This window comes from Eucalyptus grandis, chromosome 5 (assembly GCF_016545825.1).
Source record: "Eucalyptus grandis isolate ANBG69807.140 chromosome 5, ASM1654582v1, whole genome shotgun sequence".
NCBI lineage: Eukaryota > Viridiplantae > Streptophyta > Magnoliopsida > Myrtales > Myrtaceae > Eucalyptus > Eucalyptus grandis.
The window spans coordinates 1169412-1189426 of NC_052616.1; the positions used below are offsets into that span (position 1 = coordinate 1169412).

At 38.1% G+C, this 20015-nt stretch overlaps 2 protein-coding genes across 3 annotated transcripts; both read left to right on the forward strand.

The window, feature by feature from the left end:
• The first annotated feature begins 745 nt into the window (after positions 1-745).
• LOC104444233 lies at positions 746-4633 on the forward strand. 2 transcript variants are annotated; one of them, XM_039312308.1, is made up of 3 exons: positions 746-1156; positions 1406-1536; positions 4212-4633. In XM_039312308.1, the coding sequence occupies exons 1-3, from the start codon at positions 931-933 to the stop codon at positions 4257-4259; spliced, it is 405 nt and encodes a 134-aa protein (XP_039168242.1). In that variant the 5' UTR covers positions 746-930; the 3' UTR covers positions 4260-4633. The 2 variants fall into 2 exon arrangements, with proteins under 2 accessions (XP_039168242.1, XP_039168241.1); XM_039312307.1 differs by lacking the exon at positions 4212-4633 and adding an exon at positions 3220-4202.
• Positions 4634-13904: 9271 nt separating this feature from the next.
• LOC104446228 (receptor like protein 22) lies at positions 13905-17858 on the forward strand. The gene is made up of 3 exons (XM_039312767.1): positions 13905-14262; positions 14661-14861; positions 16045-17858. The coding sequence occupies exons 1-3, from the start codon at positions 13905-13907 to the stop codon at positions 17856-17858; spliced, it is 2373 nt and encodes a 790-aa protein (XP_039168701.1).
• Positions 17859-20015: the final 2157 nt, after the last annotated feature.

Genomic DNA, 20015 nt, shown 5'->3' on the forward strand with positions numbered 1-20015 from the left:
AAACCCTTCAAATAGAAGCGCTACTAAATGCAAAGCTTTGACTTTGCTCTTATTTGGGCTTCCAATTTATCAGCAGTAGATATATTCTAACCATTGATTTTCCTTCTTTAAAGCAAAAGAGATCAAAATTGACCCTGATGTCTTTTCCTCTTCCAAATCCCTCCCTCCGTCCCTCCCTCCTCTCTCTCTCAACCTTCCTTCGTCTCTTCCACTTCTGGAAGGGAGGGATTTGACTTAGATCTCTCCCTCCCATCCTAGTTATTTTTTTCCCCTTTCCTTACTCTCCTGAATTTAGTTTTAGATTTGAAAGCTTTGTTCTCCCAATATTATATATCTAATTTTAGATTTTAGAGTTTTAATAAATAAATACTTCGTCTCTAGTTTAAATAGTGTTCACAACAGTTTTGATATTTAACTTATGGTACTTCGCATTAGCTACAAAACTTGCTTTCACAAGTGTCAGATCTGATCTTCTTCAATATGTTTTGTTTTTATATGGTGATGATGTAGGGATGCCGAATCGGTGTACACCATTAAATCTAGGTGCACGTCGTCAAAAGGTAAAATCATAACTACAAATTGAGATCTTGAAATATGCTTATTACTATGACATTGTGTGATTTTGCCATGAGCCTGTGATTATTTGTGCCAATCATGCTTTAATGATATGCATTGATTTTTGACTTTTGGTTTGTTTTGGAATTTTATGGGCTTGTTTGTTATTATAACTTTTGAGATATTCTATTATGTATTATTTTGATAATGAATGGAAAACCCTCGGTTCCACGGCGGCCGGAGACTTTCCCTCCGATCGCTACCTCCGGAATCGGTCGGCCCGACACGGAGAGGTCCTCGGGGTTTCCTCGCCCCATGCTTCTCCGCTGCGCGTAGTGTCCCGATATCGGCCGACCGGATAAGGCGTCGGGAGCTATGGATCCCTCCGCCGGCGACGCGGCCTCGCCGCCGCCTCATCGCGGGGCGACGGGCGAGAGCAGGAATCTCTCCGTACTGCTCCGATTGTTCCTGGCTCTCCTTTTCCCCGTCGTGTTCTTCTTCTCCTCGTCGTTCTTGATCGGCGTCGTCGCCCTCCTCGTCAGTAACTTCTCGATCCCCAGCCCCATGTCGCTGCCTGCTCAGTGCAAAATAGTCTCCAGCAGTAAGTTCCGTTGAATGATTGCTCATGCTTTCGGGTCTTCACCATTCGAGTTGGCTGAGCTAAGTTGTGGATTGTTACCGTCTTGGCCGTTTTGTGCTACTTCAGTTGCTAGCTAATGATGAGAAATGGACAGGATGTAGTATGTGATGACTCGCTTGATCAATGAAACGCAGCGAGTTGCGTTTTCGTACTGTTGGTCGTGTTATGCGCTCGAGTGTCGTATGCTGAGTTTTGAATTTTTTCTTGCAGGTGTGGATATAAGGTCGTCTAAAGTTTGCGAGCTTGGGCTGTTGAATTATAACGCCAAGATTGTTTTCAGCTCGTCCGAGAAAAGGAAATTCCGGTGCCATTATGATTACTATTGGGCTTCAGTATTTAAGGTGATTCTATGTCCTTTGAGGAGTGATTACCGTTTTTAATGTGCATTTTCTTGTCTGTTGTGAGGTTTAATTATCCATGGTATCTTTTGGGGCCAATGAGGCTCGGTTTCGCTGATTCCATTGTCGCCTTGTTTTGTCTGGAACTGCAGAATTTTCATAGTTATCTGCATATTTTTCTCTAGCCTGATTCTTATTGTCTATACAGCTGCCTGATAAAATGTCTGTAATATTTGACACACATTTGTAATGCTAGAGAGTCCTATCTAGGATTTACTCATCTCTGTCGCACACAAGTGCAAGAGAATGCACCTCCCCCCCTCTCCCCCTTCATGTTCCTATGCCATTTCAAGCTGAGGTTTGGATTGGATAATGTTGTGCATGACCATTAGAACCTATCTTTTCATTCATTTGAGTGCGCAATAAGTCTTATCTTGCCATCACTTATTATATGGAGGTTCAACTAATTAGGAATCAAGCATGTGTCAAAGGAACTACTTATTATATCATTTGTCCTATTATCAGAATCAACCTTTTACTGTCTTTTTTTAGCTATGAATGTCAATTAAGGAAATATAGTTATAGTAGTTTCACTCTATGCTTATTGTCAGTTTGTCATCTATGTAACAATGTCACGTGCCGATGTATTTATGAACGCCATATCATTCTTTAAGTCACAGGGGAACTTTCTGAATCAGCTGGTATTGATTCTGCGAAAATACTGTTCATATGTAAGAATACTATGAGCTGTTGTGAAGCTGAAAAAGCATTTGCGTGTTAGTTGATACATTGGATACAATGAAGTTTGAAGCTGTTTATAAATGTTCATGGAAGTGAGTATTCTTGCTGTGCTTGAGATAAATAAAAGTTAAAAGAATCATTCTAGATTAATTATAAAGGAGATCAAAAGGTTAACTCTTCTATGATTTTGATGAAGGTTGGAAGTGGAGAAGGTGGTGGTAAAATCTGTTTGATTAGGTTAAGCCTGTCTTTGGCAAATGCCCTCCATATGTTCAGATTTGATAAATCGTACCTTGAATGGATTGTTGAATCATTGAATGTTAAATTTGGTTTCCCATGATATTTCTAGAGACACTTAATTTACCGATTGCCTAGTTCGACCTATCTTCCTTCTAGAAAGAGACTTGTTATCATGGTGAAAATGAACCAGGTCAACTTGATCAAAACATATGGTTGATAAAATTGGCAAAAGCCTCACACATAGTTTTGCTGGTTTGTTTCTCTTTTTCAGTCTTCTTAGTCAAACAATTACGCAGTTCATATTTGATCCTTTTGATGTCATTTTAAGATTGAACATAGGTTGGGGTTGTGTAAATCTTTACTTTGGGAGTTTTGGTTTGTATAGTTTAGAATTAAATCAGATAGCAAATGTTGCTCCTTCTTGGCTTTAGTAAGTACCTTGTTATGCTCCTTCCAATTCAGGCATTCATCGAAATTGGTGCATTTGTGTGTTTCTTCTGTGTTTATGAACTTTTATTTGTAGTCATTAATTGATTGTGTTCCATACATAGGTAGTTAGAGATTAGATGCTTTTATCAGGCTAAGTATCTTAGTTTAACTCAGAAGAGGTAAAAGAATGTTGAGAGCGGTCATAGGAAAAGAAAGCTACCACATATACTGACTGCCGAATTGAATTTACTGTTTTGCCCCTTCTTATAATTGCAGGTAGAATATAAGAATCATTTATCAGGGCACACTCGACTAGCTCTTGCAGAGGCCCCAAATGAGGCCCTTCCTGCTAATTGCAGACCTGGTTCTGTTATTCTTTAAGTTAGGACCACATGGAGTTTGGCTTGATGGATGAAAGTTTTGGAAGCAAGTATGCATGATCCGCTGATCAGTAGTTTGAACCACCTGTAGCTCTGCAGTTTGCATTTATTACCTGCGCTTGTGTTGTGTGTGGCATGAAATGTATGTCTCTTCTCTGTTCTTGTAACAAAGTGGAGTGTGGTCTCACATCAAACTGCCAAGCAAGGGCTGCCTATGTTGAATCAGGTCAACACTCTGATTTCAACCACTCATGGATTGGTGGTGTAGACCGGATCTCTGCCCTTGGCCAACTAGTAGGACTGGCCATTCCAATCCGACTTTTAAAATACTGCATTAATCACATAGTTTATAATGGTCAGATTACAACGATTCTATTTTGTTTGGTTCAGTGTCTTTCTATAATATGAAGGATCTTGGCACATCTGAAATCAGTTCACTTTTGCGGTCTTGGTCTGGCCTTTGCAACTACTTTGAAGTATATTCTTGTGCTCTGTTTGAAGTGACCGATGACTGTTTTTCATCTGAGTTGCATGCGAATCTCAATATGCTAATCAATGGTCATTAATACAGAACTCAGTCCCAAGAATCACCACAAGCCAACATTGCCATGTGCCATGTACATCTCATTGTGCTGTAATTTGTTCTTTTTCTGGAGTCAAATTGCAATTGAGATTACTGTCTTATCTGCTTACAGATCAGTTGTTATTGAACTTCTAGAATACAATATCTGAATTTTGGCTGGCATTAAAGATCACATTCGCCATTATGTGACCTTCCAAATACTGCATTTCCATCTCCTTTACATTTAGCCTGTACGTATTCATTTGTTGTGTCTCTTACTTACATCATGGTTTCTAAATTGCTTATTGTGGCCTGTGTATCGTCAGGTTCTCGGAGATTTTCAAATCCTGGGTAACCTGCAAGATCAGAGCTAAATATTGGAAATGGGAAACAATTGTCGGGGTGGTTACTGGTTTTTCAACCTCCTTAATATCAATGAGTTTCATCAGACTCTTTCAACAGATCAAATCTCGGCATTGGTCGCGTCCAACCAGGACACTACCTTGCATAGTTAGTGCAAACCGATTGAAGTGTGCTTGTTTGTTTGTGGCATATGTATCTTTTACTGGTTGGCTTGCTTTACAATTTGGAAAAAGGCTGGGCCTTCCTGTGATTTATGTTCATAGGTAGTTTGGAAACGCCATTTTTTGTCACCTTTGCATTTAGGATTCTGCTATTAATGTAATTGCAGGATCTTGTTGAATATTGTACTTAGCAGAAAAGAGAGAAAGGTTTTCTCAGGAATTAATTCTTGGTATTAGTGTGGAATAGCTGAATTTATGTACTGAGAGGAAGTTCAAGCAAGAGGCGATTCAAACTGCTGCTGTTGATCTCTTAATCATCCTGAATTTGTGGTGTAAGATGTGTATTGAGTATATCTCGTCCTAGCTAATCTCATTATGTAACAAGACAGAGAGGGAAAAACAACAGAATTGGTTTAGAGTCCTTTTATTACAGAAACGTGTGGAGAGTGAAGATGCAATTTGATTTCTAATTACAGTGGGGTACCGGCAGATTTAGTATTTTGCATACATAAATAGTTCACACTTCTCATTATGCTGGAAACCTAATTTGTTTTAAGTTTTGGCAATTAGTATATAAAACTGATACTATAACTCAATTCATGTTGTGATTGTTGATTTTATGGTATCTCTTGCTGTTTGAGGCCACAATGTTCTCATCATGCTAATTTCTCTTTCCAAATACACTAAAAAGGAGTAGCGCGATTTTTCTTTTATCTTTTTTTTTTTTTGGGGGGGGGGGTGTGGTTTCAGGAATTGAATAGATTCAAATTAGAAGCAATTGAAAGTACTCGGCATCCACTGCAATTGCCCGTGAAATCACCAGTCTTTCATTCCATAGAAGCTGCGTATAAATTTAGTAGGATGACTCCAACCGTCCTTATCAACGAAAAATAAAAATCAACATATGTGGGGGCAGATTTGAAGCTTACTCCTACATGCTCTTTGATGGGCAAGACGCAATTGTGGATTCTCATCTTGAGTCGTGATGTAATTCGAGGCTTACTCGACAGGACTATGAGATGCCTGAAATGACTAATTGCAAGTTGCAACTAAGGTTTAACTCCCCGATGGGTCACTATTTCCATAACTTCTTATAATGAATCAAGCCATCCACATGAGAGATTGAGATTCCCTTTAAGTGATAATTAAGATCCCTGCGCTTTTTTAAGTGATGTTGAGAATTATAAGGAAATAGGCATTTTTTTTTTCCAATGGAAAGAATTGGCCACGCATCCCCATGGTACAAACTCCTCAACTTTTCATGCATGCCATGATTGATGGTTCATGTGCAATCTTAGTTGCATAGTTGGTCCACTAAAATGACATCTTATATTTTTTCTACAAAAAAGATCAAAATTGAGAGATTGAAGTAAAGACGTACGCCTAATCTTTTAGATTGACCAACATGAGTCATTCTCTGGTCCCTATAAATATTTCTAGTCCTTGAATCACAAAAAGAAAATAATGTAATCATCAATTGAAAATATCTTCACATTTTATATATTGTCAACTAAATTTATATAAAATTAAAGACAAAATATACGTGATTATTATAAATTGCAAACGAGCATAAATCTCTCGTGAACTATAAAAGCTCTGATGGCAGAGAAATGGCGCCAAGACATGGCCTTAGATTAGAAGTAGCCAATAATGTTACTCATCTACACATCAAAATGGTTGCCATGTCTACTATTCATGCAATTGAAGGCACTCACGAGCATAATTTACTGATGGAAACTCTTTTGATTGAATGCAGGAACTTGCTTGTGGATCAATAGGAATACAAATCAAGCATGTATTTAGAGAAGCAGATGGTCACACGGATGCTTTGGCCTTGCTTGGAAAGGAGCAACGTGTTGAAAGATTATTGCATTGATTGATAACGGGTCATATATGCTCTTTATATATGCGCGGTCTCTTTCCACTTGTTGACTTAATTTTTTGGATTGGACTTTCATTGTCTCACATTACTTGACAATGGATCTTATATGTATCTATGGTTTGTTATTTATTCCATTACTCCATATCTTTCGGATAACATTCCATCAAAATCTTAGGTTTGGATGGTGAAAACGCTCCGGATTAGGGAGATAACCCTTCATATATCCAAAATAAGTAGAATGTATGCATTGATTTTAGTGATCCGTAAATCAATATTTTTAAATAGATGGAGCATAATACACAAAGAATCCATCTAAGTGCAATATCTGAAACTATCACTCAACACTTTGAGTAGATTTCCGACATATACAACTTGAATTGGTTAATTCAATTCTTGATCATGTGATTATGAATTAGTGAATATGATAATGTGAAACACATTGACATGTGCTCGCGGATATATGATGACAAAGAAGCCAAAAAAGAGTATTTGCGATTGTGCAATTTTAGCTTTCTTAGAGAAATTACATCACTGATATAATTTTATAGAAAAAATTGTCCAAAAAGTCATAAATTTATTGTACAACAATCAATTTAGTCATAACTTTACAATTTGGCTAATTTAATAATAAGGTTAAAAATAACAAGATGTAGGTAGTCCTTGATGAGTTCTAAGATTTAGTGCCGATTGCCTATTTTTTATCATGTCAAAGTGGTCAATTTACTATGTGCGTGAAAGCTTACTCGAGGAATCACCAAACATACAAATGAAAATTTTGGAAATTCTGAGCGTAAATTACATGAGACACATTTAATTGGTCTAGCCGCTGATTTGTTGATGGGTGACTATTTCCCCAGCAGAGCATCTTCTAATAAAAGATATTGATAACCCACGTGAGAGACTGAGGGTTGACAATGTGACAATTAAGATCAAGTATACTATGAATGCCGTATGATAGCGTTAGGAGATGGGTTTATCAAGAGAGTTCCTAAGTCTGCCATGGGATGTTACTCTTGGGCTTATCAGAAAATACTTAACATATTGCCTCTCATTGCCTTTCTTTGTTGAAAATAATGTTGATATTCACGAGCAAATTGAGGTTTTTTTTTTTTTTTTGGGGGGGGCAAAAAAAAAGGAACAGAGATGGTCACACATCCACAAGGTATACATTCTAGGTCGAATTCTCATGCCGTGATTGATGGTTTGGGTGCAATCATGATTGCATAAATGGTCCATTAAAATGGCATCTCATACATTTTTCCACGGATAGGCCAAAATTGAAAGACTTGCAAAAAGACTTTTGCCACTTTGAATTGACGAACAAGAGTCATTCTATAGTTTTTTTTTTCTTCAAAAAGTTAATGTTTTAACATATGATTGTATTAATCACGTATGATCCATAAAATTATTGGATACAATACGTATTTGATATTTGTCTTATCTTCTATTTAGTTGGTTCAGATGGCCAGAAGTTTTCTACTTTCCTTGTAGAGTTGGGCTCAAGCTTGGGAGCACTCTAGAAATAAAATCCCAATTCCACCAAGTCGATATGATGTAGTGCGCCTTTAAGATCTCCCAAGAAAATGAATTAATTGAAGTGAACGAAAGTGCCTCTGGACACCACTTCGCCACTAAATTAAAAAAAAAAAAAAAAAGGAAAGTTACGTAGAAGTGATCGTTGTGGGTTTTGTTGGTAGAACTCAAAAGTCAAGTAAAGCCGAAACTTATATTAGGAGGCAAGGTACAAAAGAATTGCTATACTTTAACTTTTGTTTTTAACCAATAGATATACATAAACAAGTAGGGTACTAACAATTTTATCCAAGATTACGTCGAGAAGACGTGTGTGATGTGCAAGTTGATACGGCCGCCCTGGACTCTCAACTAGAGGAAGACTTGGAAGACGACTTTCGAGTCAAGGTGTGGTTGACGACTTATGCTGAACGCGAAGTTGATGAAATGCAAACATCGACTTCACTTACACGGCAAGGATTTTGATCATGGCATGACAAGTGCCTCAAATTCTCCATCATAATTCTATGAGTATTGCTTTAATTGCTTATGTTATCGTTAACGGTTGGTGATACACATCTTATTTTCTTAGCCTTTGTTAAGGGGGAGGATTTGATGCAACTGAAGAAGTTGAATCACATAATTTGCGCATATAATTAACAAATACCAAGTATCGAGGCATGACCCAAGAATTTAACTCAATGTTTGAAGAATAAGATTGGGAATATATAATTCCATTTTAGGCTCATCCACCTTGGTATTTGACTCACTTTATTTGTACATGAAAATTTCACGCATTTGCAATTTACCTATCTAAGATGGACTTCATTGTCGTGGAAAAAGGGAGAACCACTAATTCATTCATTCTTACTGAGCAAAATGATGAATTAGTTGGACTAAGACAATTTGAACGAGTAGTTCTTTCAATTCGGTCTAAGTCCTCTTTGAATGGGCTTTTACTACATAATAGGCACAAGTAATGTCACAAGCCTAGTTGGCTAGTCACTTTGGCCATACTTGGAATGAAACAATATTCCTATGTTCCAGATGTAACTTGATTTGTTTTGTTTAATGTAATTCTATTATTCCCCAAAAGAAAGGGAGAAAAAAATATTTATCTCCCTTGTATAGGCATGCATTTGTCATTCTTTTCCCCCTTTTTAAATCATTGATATTTCATTCCCAGTCTTCACTCCTATTGTATGACGACATTTCAAGAAGCTAGGGAATTAGTGACCCATCAGGTAGTCAAATGGCTTTGCAATTTCATCGTATTGCCTAAGTCTCATTTTTTTTTTCAAAATTATGTTAAGAGTTATGAGCCAAAGGGCATTTTTTTTTTTCAAAAGGGAAAAAAGGTTCATACATCCACAAGGTACAAATTAAGTTGAAGCATTCATCATAAATGTCTAGATTGAAACTCAATTCTGGTGTCATTGTACAATAAGAGTGAAGAATAGGACTCTCACGTTGAAATTAGCATTTGACGTGATAATGGTCAACTAATGCTTAAAAGAGTGATGAATAAAGCTTAATTTCTCCTTTTTTTCTCTGAAAATAACATGATTACATTCAAAAAAGCATGTCGAGTTACATTGTCCGAAATATATGTGCTCCCCGTGTTATTGCACATTAGGTCTATAATAACGTCTGGAACAGAGGAATAAATAACAAATTGCAGATCTTGTTCCCTTGCAAGCAGGATTAAAGCATCCGTGCAACCATTTGCTCCTCTGAATATGTGCTCAGTTTCAAATCCCAGCAGTTCCTCGAGCTAGTTCCTAACATTCAGCCAAAAGAGGGTTAATAGCAAATTATGCCTTTGATTGCCTGTGATTGCTTGACTAACAAACATGGAATCCATTTAAATGGGCAAATGGGTAACATTATCAGCCAATTCTAATCTAAGGCCATGTCTTTGTGCCATAATTCTGCCAAGATGTGTTTACTGTCTGTTGAAACTTCTCTAGTTCCTGAGAGACTTATCCTTGTTTGTAATTCATCTTAATCACGTACACTTCATCGTTAATTTTATATCAAATGAGACAATGATATATAAAATCTGAAAATATATTCAGTGGAAGATTACGGTCTTCTCTTTCTGTAATTCGAGGACTAGGAGTACTCCTACAAACTGTAGGACGGCTCCCGTTCCAATCTGAAAGAATGGACAAGAGTCCTGATAAGTTATGTAATTTCCTATTGTTGTGAGAAGATTACTCACCCAACTTCAGAGTCTCCCCCACTTTCTTGTCAAAATAATACAGATTTTTCAACCATAGCCCAAAGACTGGGTTGAGTGCATTGACAATTAAGAGGCACACTTCTGATCATAATCAAATTGATTATTACGCATTATCAACGTTGTCAAAGTTCAAGTGGCCATCTCTTATTCTCAACTTAATGGAAGACTTGGGAGACTTCTTTCAAGTCATGGAGTGGTTGGCGTCTTATGCTGAACGTGGACTCAATGATGAAACGCAACATCGACTTCACTTGCACGGCATGCATTTCCATCATGGGTTCTACAAGTGTCCCAAATTTTCCATAATTCTTCAATGATTATTTCATTTATTGATTATAATATGATTAATGATTGTTAATTTTATATCAAATGAGGCCATGATATATAAAATCTGAAAATATATTCAGTGGAAGATTATGGTCTTCTCTTTCTGTAATTTGAGGACTAGGAGTACTCCTACAAACCGTAGGACGGCTCCCGTTCCAATATGAAAGAATGGACAAGAGTCCTGATAAGTCATGTAATTTTCTATTGTTGGGAGAAGATTCCTCGCCTAACTTCAGAGTCTCCCCACTTTCTTGTCAAAATAATACGGATTTTTCAACCATAGCCCGAAGACCGGGTTGAGTGCATTGACAATTAAGAGGCACACTTCTGATCATAATCAAATTGATTATTACGCATTATCAATGTTGTCAAAGTTCAAGTGGCCATCTCTGATTCTCAACTTAATGGAAGACTTAAAAGATTTCTTTCAAGTCATAAAGTGGCTGGCGTCTTATGCTGAATGTGGACTCAATGATGAAACGCAACATCGACTTCACTTGCACGGCATGCATTTCCATCATGGGTTCTACAAGTGTCCCAAATTTTCTATAATTCTTCAACGATTATTTAATTTATTGATTATAATATGATTAATGATTGATATTTGCCTTTTATTTCTTAACCTTCGATGGTTTCTCATGGAGAAGGAATTGATGCAATTCAAGAAATTTAATCAACTAACTTATGTACAGTGCGAACAAATACCAAATAACATGGTATCTCCCAGTGACTTTTAACTCAGCAGTTGATATCATTTTTGGGTCACCCACTAGGGTTTTGACTTGTTTTTTTTACTTGGTCCATACATGAGAATTTCATCCATTTGCGACTTACTTATCTAATATAATTTATTGTCTTATGAAAAGAGAGTACTTTGTTTTATTTTTCTCTCTTAAGTATTCTGAAGTATACTTGCTCTGTTTGAAATGGCCGATGAAGTTTTTCATCTGACTTGAGTGTTAATCTCAAAATATTAATAAGCGGTCAACAGTACAATACTCAGTCTCAAGCATAAGTTGTTGCCGAACTTCTACAATACAAAATCTGAGTTTTTGATGCCATGCATGATCATATTAGCCATTATCTCACCTTCTGAATGCTGCGTCTCCAACTCCTTTTCAGTTACCTTTCAAGCACATTGAACGTGTACATATTTATTTTTTGCATCTCTTACTCACATCATGGTTTCCTAATGACTTAATATGGCCTGTGCATCATCACGTTCTGAGATGTTTTCAAATCCTGGTTGACCGGCAACATTAAGGCTAAATATTGGAAATAGGAAACAGTTGCTGGGGTGGTTACTTGTTTTTCAACCTCCTCGATATCGATGAGTTACATTATCCTTGAAGCGAGCTTGTTTGTTCGTGGCATAAGTATCTGTTACTAGTTGGCTTGCTGTACAATACGGGAAAAGGCTGGCCTGACAGAGATTTATGTTTACAGGTAGTTTGGAAATGCCATTTTTTGTCACACTGGCATTTTGGATTTTTCTACTAATGTTGTTGCAGAATCTTGTCGAATATTGTACTTAACAGAAAGGAGAGAAACATATGCTTAACAATGTAAAATGGGAGGGAGATAGCGGAATGTAGGCAGTGAAGGGGAGGTTAAAGCGAGAGGCAATTCAAAATGCTGCTGTTGGATCTCTTAATCATCCTGAATTTGTGATGTAAGATGTGTATTGAGTATATCTCCAAGTGTCCTAGCTCAAATTAACTAAACGAGAGGGACTAAACAATGGAACTAGTTTACAGTCCTTTTACAGCAGAACGTGTGGAGCGAGTGAAGCTGCAATTTGATTTCTAACTACAGAAGGCTCTCGGTAGATGTATATTTCACATACCTAAATAGTTTTTTTTTTTTTTTTTGGGGTCAAACACAAACCTAAATAGTTCGCCATTCTCATTATGGTGGTAACCTAATTTTTATGAGTTTTGGCAGTGTGAATATACGAGCAATACTTTCTATAACTCTAACTCATTTTGTGATTTTGGATTTATGGTATGTCTTCCTGTTTGAGGCCACATTGTTCGTGCCATATGAATTTGTTAATTTCTTTCCAAACAAGGGGAGCGCTGACCAAAGAAATCTATAAGGTTAACACACTAACCTTTCAACATATGTTATGCCAATTAGAACATGAATTGTACATAGAAGTTACCTCAAAATAAGAGAAATTATTTCACCCTCGGAAATTATGTGGGCGCTTGCTTTTGAGTTTTGTCCAGTCAAAGAACTTAATGTACTGTTTTTACAGTGATTTCTTTCGCTGTCTAATGTCTCTTAATAATGGCTAATGAAAGCTTGAAGAATAACAAGTTTTTACACTCTTCGTAGCCCTCAGTTTAGTGTTGCAGTCTTGAATGAGGTGTACGACTTAAGATTTTTCCATAAAATCAATGTCTTCATGTTGCCCCCTTCTAGAGCCGTATCTGCTCTTTTTATAAATTTGAATCAAATAGAAAGGTTTACGAAATGAAAAGATGAACAAAGATAACACTAATGCAGCATAAAAATAAAACTAAGCCAACCTATTTGCAGAAAAGTTCATTAAAAAACAATATGGATTATAGATAGCAAAAATACATTAGGTTGTTAAGAAATTTAATCATGGCTCATATATTTTGTTCACATACATGCACTCGCACATAACTCTCTCTGTTTCTGTTCATTCGTGCACATGCGCACATACGACTTTTTTTTTTCTTCTATGCCCTGCTTTTATCTAATAAAGGTGCAGTACCCACTTATTTCAAAGTCTTTATTTGATTATTCTGAGTGCACATCCATCTATTTCAATAATATAATTTGATCTTTCATCTTTTTATGTTCTGATTGTGTTGATATTTTTTTCGATACTTTTATGTTAAATGGGTGTTTCTCATTTCACACTTAAAACAGATGTATAGGTGAGTTTAAAATTAGAGAGACATGACCCCACCTATAAATGGCTTATTGATGGAAGTCTGCACAAGCCACCCATGTTGTTGAACAAACAACTATGAACAACATATGTACTTGAAATTTAGCCATGAAGCTATGAGTCAAGTCAAACAACACGAAGAATTTACATGGGAGCTTGTTGCCAATTTCCAATATGTCACCAAAAGAAACGGATGGATTCTATATTACAAGTATGACAGAGAAATATGGATAAAAGGAGAATGCCAAGCCACTGCGCTTGTGCCCTATAATAAAAGAAATGTTTATACGTCTAAGATCCTGCAGTTTTCAAACCCATACATAAGGCATACGTAAAATCATTTAAAGTTCTGAGGTCAAGCACTATGAATGGCCAAGTAGCAAGATAATTCCATTGCCAGAACCAATTTTTGCTGCCTATAAAAACCTTCTACGTCGCACTCTCCCTCGAAAACTCACTTCAGTAACCAAAAGAACATAAACAAAAGTAGAAAATATGGCAACCTTATCATTATATCTATTGCTTACTTGGATATTCTTGCTTTCTCTCTTTCACACTAGGTTTGCTGAGGTACTTTGTTATGCGGACGAGAACTCTGCCTTAATGGAATTCAAGAGAAGTTTCAGAATCGACACGACAGATTGGCCATGCGTTTATTCAAAAGTCGATTCCTGGCCGCTGGATGGAAGTGCAGATTGTTGTTCGTGGGATGGCATCGAATGTGATGAGGTCACCGGCCGAGTGATCGTCCTCAACCTCAGTAGCAGTTGTCTCTCAGGCATCATGAGTCCTAACAACACTCTCTTTCGACTCGTTCACATGGAGTCGCTCAATCTCACTTTCAATAGCTTCAGCTTCTCCTCAATTCCGTACGGCTTCAGCAACCTTTCAAAGTTACAATACCTTAATCTCTCCTCCTCAAACTTCTCCGATGAACTCGCGATATCTCGCAACTCTCCAAGTTAGTTTCTCTCGATTTGTCTGGGACACTTCATATGCCCAACATGGGTGACTTCTTTCATAACTTGACTGGGCTAAAAGAGCTTGATTTTTCTCGGGTAAGTTCGTTATCACCTTTCCTACCTATGCTAGTGAATTTCTCTTCCTTGACATTGCTCAAGCTAGAATCTTGTGGATTGAGTGGAAACTTTCCAATCAGCATTTTTCAGCTGCCAAACTTGGAAGTCCTTTCCGTTGCTGACAATTTCAACCTTTCTGGGTTTTTTCCCAAACCACACTGGGGTTCTCCATTGAAATCCTTAAACCTTTCCCGGACCAATTTCTTGGGAGAAATACCCAATTCAATAGGAAATCTTAGTCTCTTGAATGAGTTAGTAGCCTTGGGTTGCTATTTCTCAGGATCACTTCCCTCTTCAATGGGTAATCTTTCTCGTCTCATTGAACTATACCTTGATGGAAATAACTTGCAAGGTCAAATCCCTGTTTCCTTTGCTAATCTTACCCAGCTATCGGTGCTATGGCTCTCTTCCACTAACTTGAGTGGTGATTCCTTGGAGTGGGTGGTCAACTTGACAAAGCTCACCGTCTTGGGACTTTCAGGTAATATTTTCCTTTTGGTTATATTAAGCGCAATTGTGACGTCACGTCATCTATACACTAACCCACTCAATGGACAACTTATGAGGGCCCACCATTAGAAGTCTCTCTTTGCCGGTTCGGACGGATCTCTTTCCTCCTCCATCTACAACTCCATGGAACCCAATCTCTTGAGCTCCATCACTGCTTGCTCCCACCCCGACCATGACCAAAACCCCCGCTGCGATAGCCACAAGCAAAACTACCATCGTCGCTTCAAGAGCTTCCATTCCAAAGAAGGGCCTAAGCCGGAAGGCCTTCTAGCTTGGCAAGTTCAGCCAAGTCCTGAACCACGAACAGCTTCTTCATCAAATTCTTCTCCCTCAACTTCCTCAATTTTTTGATCGAAAGAAAGAAAAAGAAAAATAAAAACTTCCTCAATTAAACCCCTGGATGTCGTGATCTTGATGGTCGAATCAACGTGCATCTCGTCCTCCTACAACCTCCTCAAATCCCTAATTTTCAGGTTGACGCTCCCACTGTACCCGAAGAACTCAGCCTATGCGCTGATCGAACACGCGAGTGGTGGCCATTGAAGAAGCCCAATTTCGCCAATTAGATGAACTACTCGATGACGTAGTATGTCCGCTCACCGCCATAGGCGATGAGGGAGAGGATCAGGTCTTGCCCAGAGTCGAGGTGCGACGCCCGGCGAGCGTTCACATCCTCGACAACTAGCTCGGCCGGAAGGCCTTTCGGCTCAGGCCGACGTTGGACTCAAAGCTCTTGAGGCATCGATGGAGGGGTAGGGTTTTGGGAAGGAGGGAGGGGGATAGGATGATCTTTGTGGCGTACTTGGAGATCTTGAGAGTATTGTCAAGGTAGGCCTCGAGGTGGAGGAGGAAGTCCTCGTCTCTAGTTTTTCCCGTGGCCATTGCAGCAGGGGTCTTGGCGGTGGTTCGGGAGGGAGCGAGCAACGGTGGAGCTCAAAAGATCGGTGTAGAGAGGAGGAGAGCAAGAGAGACTTTCCAATTTTTGACGGTGGACCCCTCCAATGCCTATTTGTCTGAGTGGGCTAGTGCATAATGACTTGGACCCAATATCTTCAGGCGAGGAGATTATTTAGCCAAAGAGAAAAAGGAAATTTAAATTGATGGTGTAACTAACGCTCCTTTGTCATGTCTTTTTTTTTCTTTCTATTTGGTAGATAATTGGTTAAGCGGTGGATTTCCATCTTCATTTGTGAACCTGAAGCAATTGACTTATCTCAACCTTTCTAACAATGACTTGCATGGTGATATTCTGGGCACATTATGGAGTTTGAAGGATCTCGAAATGCTTGGATTGATGTCGCTTGATCTCAATGGCGTTCTCGATGTAAATGATCTATTCACACTCAAGAACTTGAGAGGCTTATGGTTGTCCAACAACAACATATCTTTCACCAAGTCATCTATCAATGCCACTACATCAAAGTTTGCCTACATTTACTTGGATTCATGCAACTTGACTGAGTTCCCACGGTTTATAGGCCTCTCAAGCAAAATGAGGGAGTTATCCCTACAACACAACATAATTCAAGGGATCATTCCTAGATTGATTTGGAACAATAGCAAAGAATCTCTCCAATATATAGATCTTTCTGACAATCTTTTATCTGGCTTCGAAAACAACCAGACCAATCTTCCTTTACCGAACTTGAAATATCTTGACATTAGTTTTAACTCGCTAGAAATAGGCCTCCCTATCCCACCTCCCTCAGTCATGGTATACAACATCTCCAACAATTTTCTATCTAGGGAAGTTCCAACATCCATTTGTGAAGTGCACTCTCTTACCGTGCTCGATTTGTCCTACAATGTTCTGAATGGCACACTTCCTCCTTGTTTGGGAAGTATTGGTCCTTTGAAATTATTAAACCTCGCGAGAAATAAATTTGATGGCATTATTCCTCGCGTTTACCCAGATAGTTGTGCATTGAGGATGATTGACCTAAGAGAAAACCAACTAAGTGAGATTGTTCCAAGATCTTTAGGAAATTGCAGAATGCTAGAGTATTTGAATCTTGGTGACAACCAAATTAATGATACGTTTCCATTTTGGCTATCAGAATTGGCCTACCTAAAAGTAATTGGCTTGCAGTCCAATAATTTCCATGGTCCCATAGAATCTCATCTAAGCCAACTCAACTTCATCAGTTTACACATCCTAGATATTTCCAACAACAACTTCAAGGGTGAATTTCCATCCAATTTGTTGAAGAGGTGCCACGCCATGAAGGTCATGGTTGGTCAAGATAAGTTGGCATATTTGAATATCAATGAATTGTTGGGTATGACTGATTATAGACTCTCCATAAGTATGACTTATGTGATACAATTGATGAACAAGGGCTCAAAAAGGGATTATGCGAAGATTCCAGATGTCCTCATGGCAATTGACCTCTCCAACAACAAGTTTGAAGGGTTCATTCCCAAACTCATTGGAGATATAAAATTACTTCGCATGCTCAACCTTTCAAACAACCTCTTCATTGGTAGCATCCCTCCTTCCTTGGCCAACTTGACAGTGCTCGAATCACTGGATCTTTCCTGGAACAATCTTGTGGGAGAGATTCCTCAACAACTAGCCTACCTCACATTTCTTTCGGTTTTCGATGTCTCTCACAATCGTCTATCAGGACCAATACCATGTGGAACGCAATTTGATATGTTCGGGAGTAGTTCATTTGCAATAAATGATGGTTTGTGTGGAAGTTCCTTGCCAAATAAATGCACAAATGGTGAGAATGCTCCACCACCACCATCATATTTCAAAGTGGATAATGAAAAAGAGTGTCCATTCGACTTGGATTGGAGAATTGTGCTGGTTGGCATTGGAGTCGGGTTTTTAGTCGGCATTGTGCTAGAGAACTTGATCATTGATGAGAAGAGTATGTGGTTCTTGCACTGCTCCAAGAAAATGGCAAAAGGATGGAAAAAGGTGAGGAAAGCTCTAGCAGACAAGAAAACATGCAACTAGATACTTAATGCTATGTCTTTAAGTAGCTTGTCGAGAAAAGTTATACATGCATGTCTGAAGATTCTGATCTATTTTTTCAGCTATAGTAATATGGAGATTTTGTCTTCTTGCTCATGAAAGTTATAATTCTTCTGAAGATTCTAACCTATGTCTATCCATATGTGCATCAGCAATGAATGAATGTTCTATTGTAATATTACTAGCCAAATGACTCTCAAGAATATAGAGACGTAATTGAGATGAGTAGATGCCATTGAAAATCCAGTCAATATACATGGTGGATGACGTTCTAAAAAATTTCGCTGTCCATGGAAACCAAGGAGATTGGAGTAAAGGTTCTCATGGTTCATAGGTAGAGAGGGCCTTGCTTTTGTTCATTTGAATGTATATTCGGTTGACCTTTCGTAACAGAGCATTAGCAATCCATGTCGTGTCCAGATATTCGTGCCGCTTATTTATGTCATTTTGTGTTGGGCGACAAATGTTACGATGTGATTGATTACAAATTGTTTCTTATTTAAAATGAACGAAAACATGTCAATTTCAAGTGTAGATGTATCAAGTTTGTGCGTTCTTGGAAAATTTGTATTAGTATTCGAGTCACCAAGGAATTGCCACTTCCCATACTCTTCCGGACATTAGCTTGCAATTTAAGTGAGTTACCAAGAGCTTTTCAAACTTTTTTTTTTCTAAAACTAATGCGGTATCCTACACGAAAGATATTTTCATAGAGATTTTCATAGAGATCATCTTAAGTTAAATGTAAAATTCTTAGCTTAAGGAGCATGTAATTGAAAAAGTGATTTAGTTTATGAGTATAAACATAAACACGAAATCTAAAAAATCAACGATTTTAACAGAACTTTCTTGAATTGAACATAAAAATCCAATTTATAGGATCTGAATAAGCAAAGGCCGGGAAAGTCCCCATCTCCATCCTCGTCCCACCCTTGCGAAGTGCGGGGCAAGGTTGGTTATTAGAACCATGAGAAAAAGGATTATGTTTCTGCCGGTTCATTTAATAAGAAATGACGGAAAATATGACAAAAGAGGAGAGATGAGTTTATAATTTATTAAAGTTTGTACTAAATTAACGACAATAGTGATAGATTGAAACTGACTCACAAACTTGTATTCAGAAGTACGACCTTTGTGTATAGTTTTTAAAAAATATAACTATTATTTAATACTGATAAGTCTGAATATTTAAAAACCTACACATGAACTCTTAACTATATTTCAAATCATTGGAAATGTTTTTTTCTTTTCTATAGAATTTTGTGACGTTGGAATATGTTTTTATTGAATCATATTTTACAGAATTATGAGAAAAAATCCATACGACTCTAATATGTCATAGCGATATAGAATAATCTATTATACAAATGAATTGGAAAATTCAAATGCAACATGTTGGTGTTATAAATGTGACATCCTGAAATTCGACCCCGTTTTCGATAAAGTGAAATGGGCATTTAGGCCGACGTGCTTAGGGTCCTTTTTCTTTGAGCTGATCACTCACGAGTTAACCAATCTATTGGGTGAAGCCGTTAAGGGATGTATCTGCAGTAAAATCCCTAAAAGCTACTCAATTGGTTGGATTGGACTAAAATCACGTTTGATTAATTCTAACCATGAAATTTATTTTGGTTTCGGGAATCGAATATTCGAGCGTATCACAATTCATTTTTAGGATCTTGTCTCATCGTACGTCAAATTATTGACGAGTCCGAAATTTCAATAAAAAAATTATCGGAGAAAAATTGAAGATCAAAAGAAAATAAAAAGGGAAAGAGAAAAATAAAATAAGTAAAATGGTAATATTTTATTTCTCTCTCTCCCTCTCTTATTTTCTTTCTTTTTCTCTCTTTTCTCTCTCTTCTCTCTCCTCTTCCCTCCCCTTTGGGCGGACGGTTCCTCCCCCCCAAACGACTCCTCTCTCTCTCTCTCTCTCTCTTTTTCTTTGACTGGTCAAGCCTTATCCTCTCTCCTTCTCTCTCATCTCTCTCCCTCGACACTCTCTCCCCCTCTGTTTGAACGAAAAGGAACAATGAAGCGTGCTCGAGCGGAAGCCGCAGTGCATGAAGACAGCGGCCAGCCACCGTCGCCGCTTGTCCCGCCGCCCACGCGCCCACCGCTCGCTGCCGTTCCGCCGTC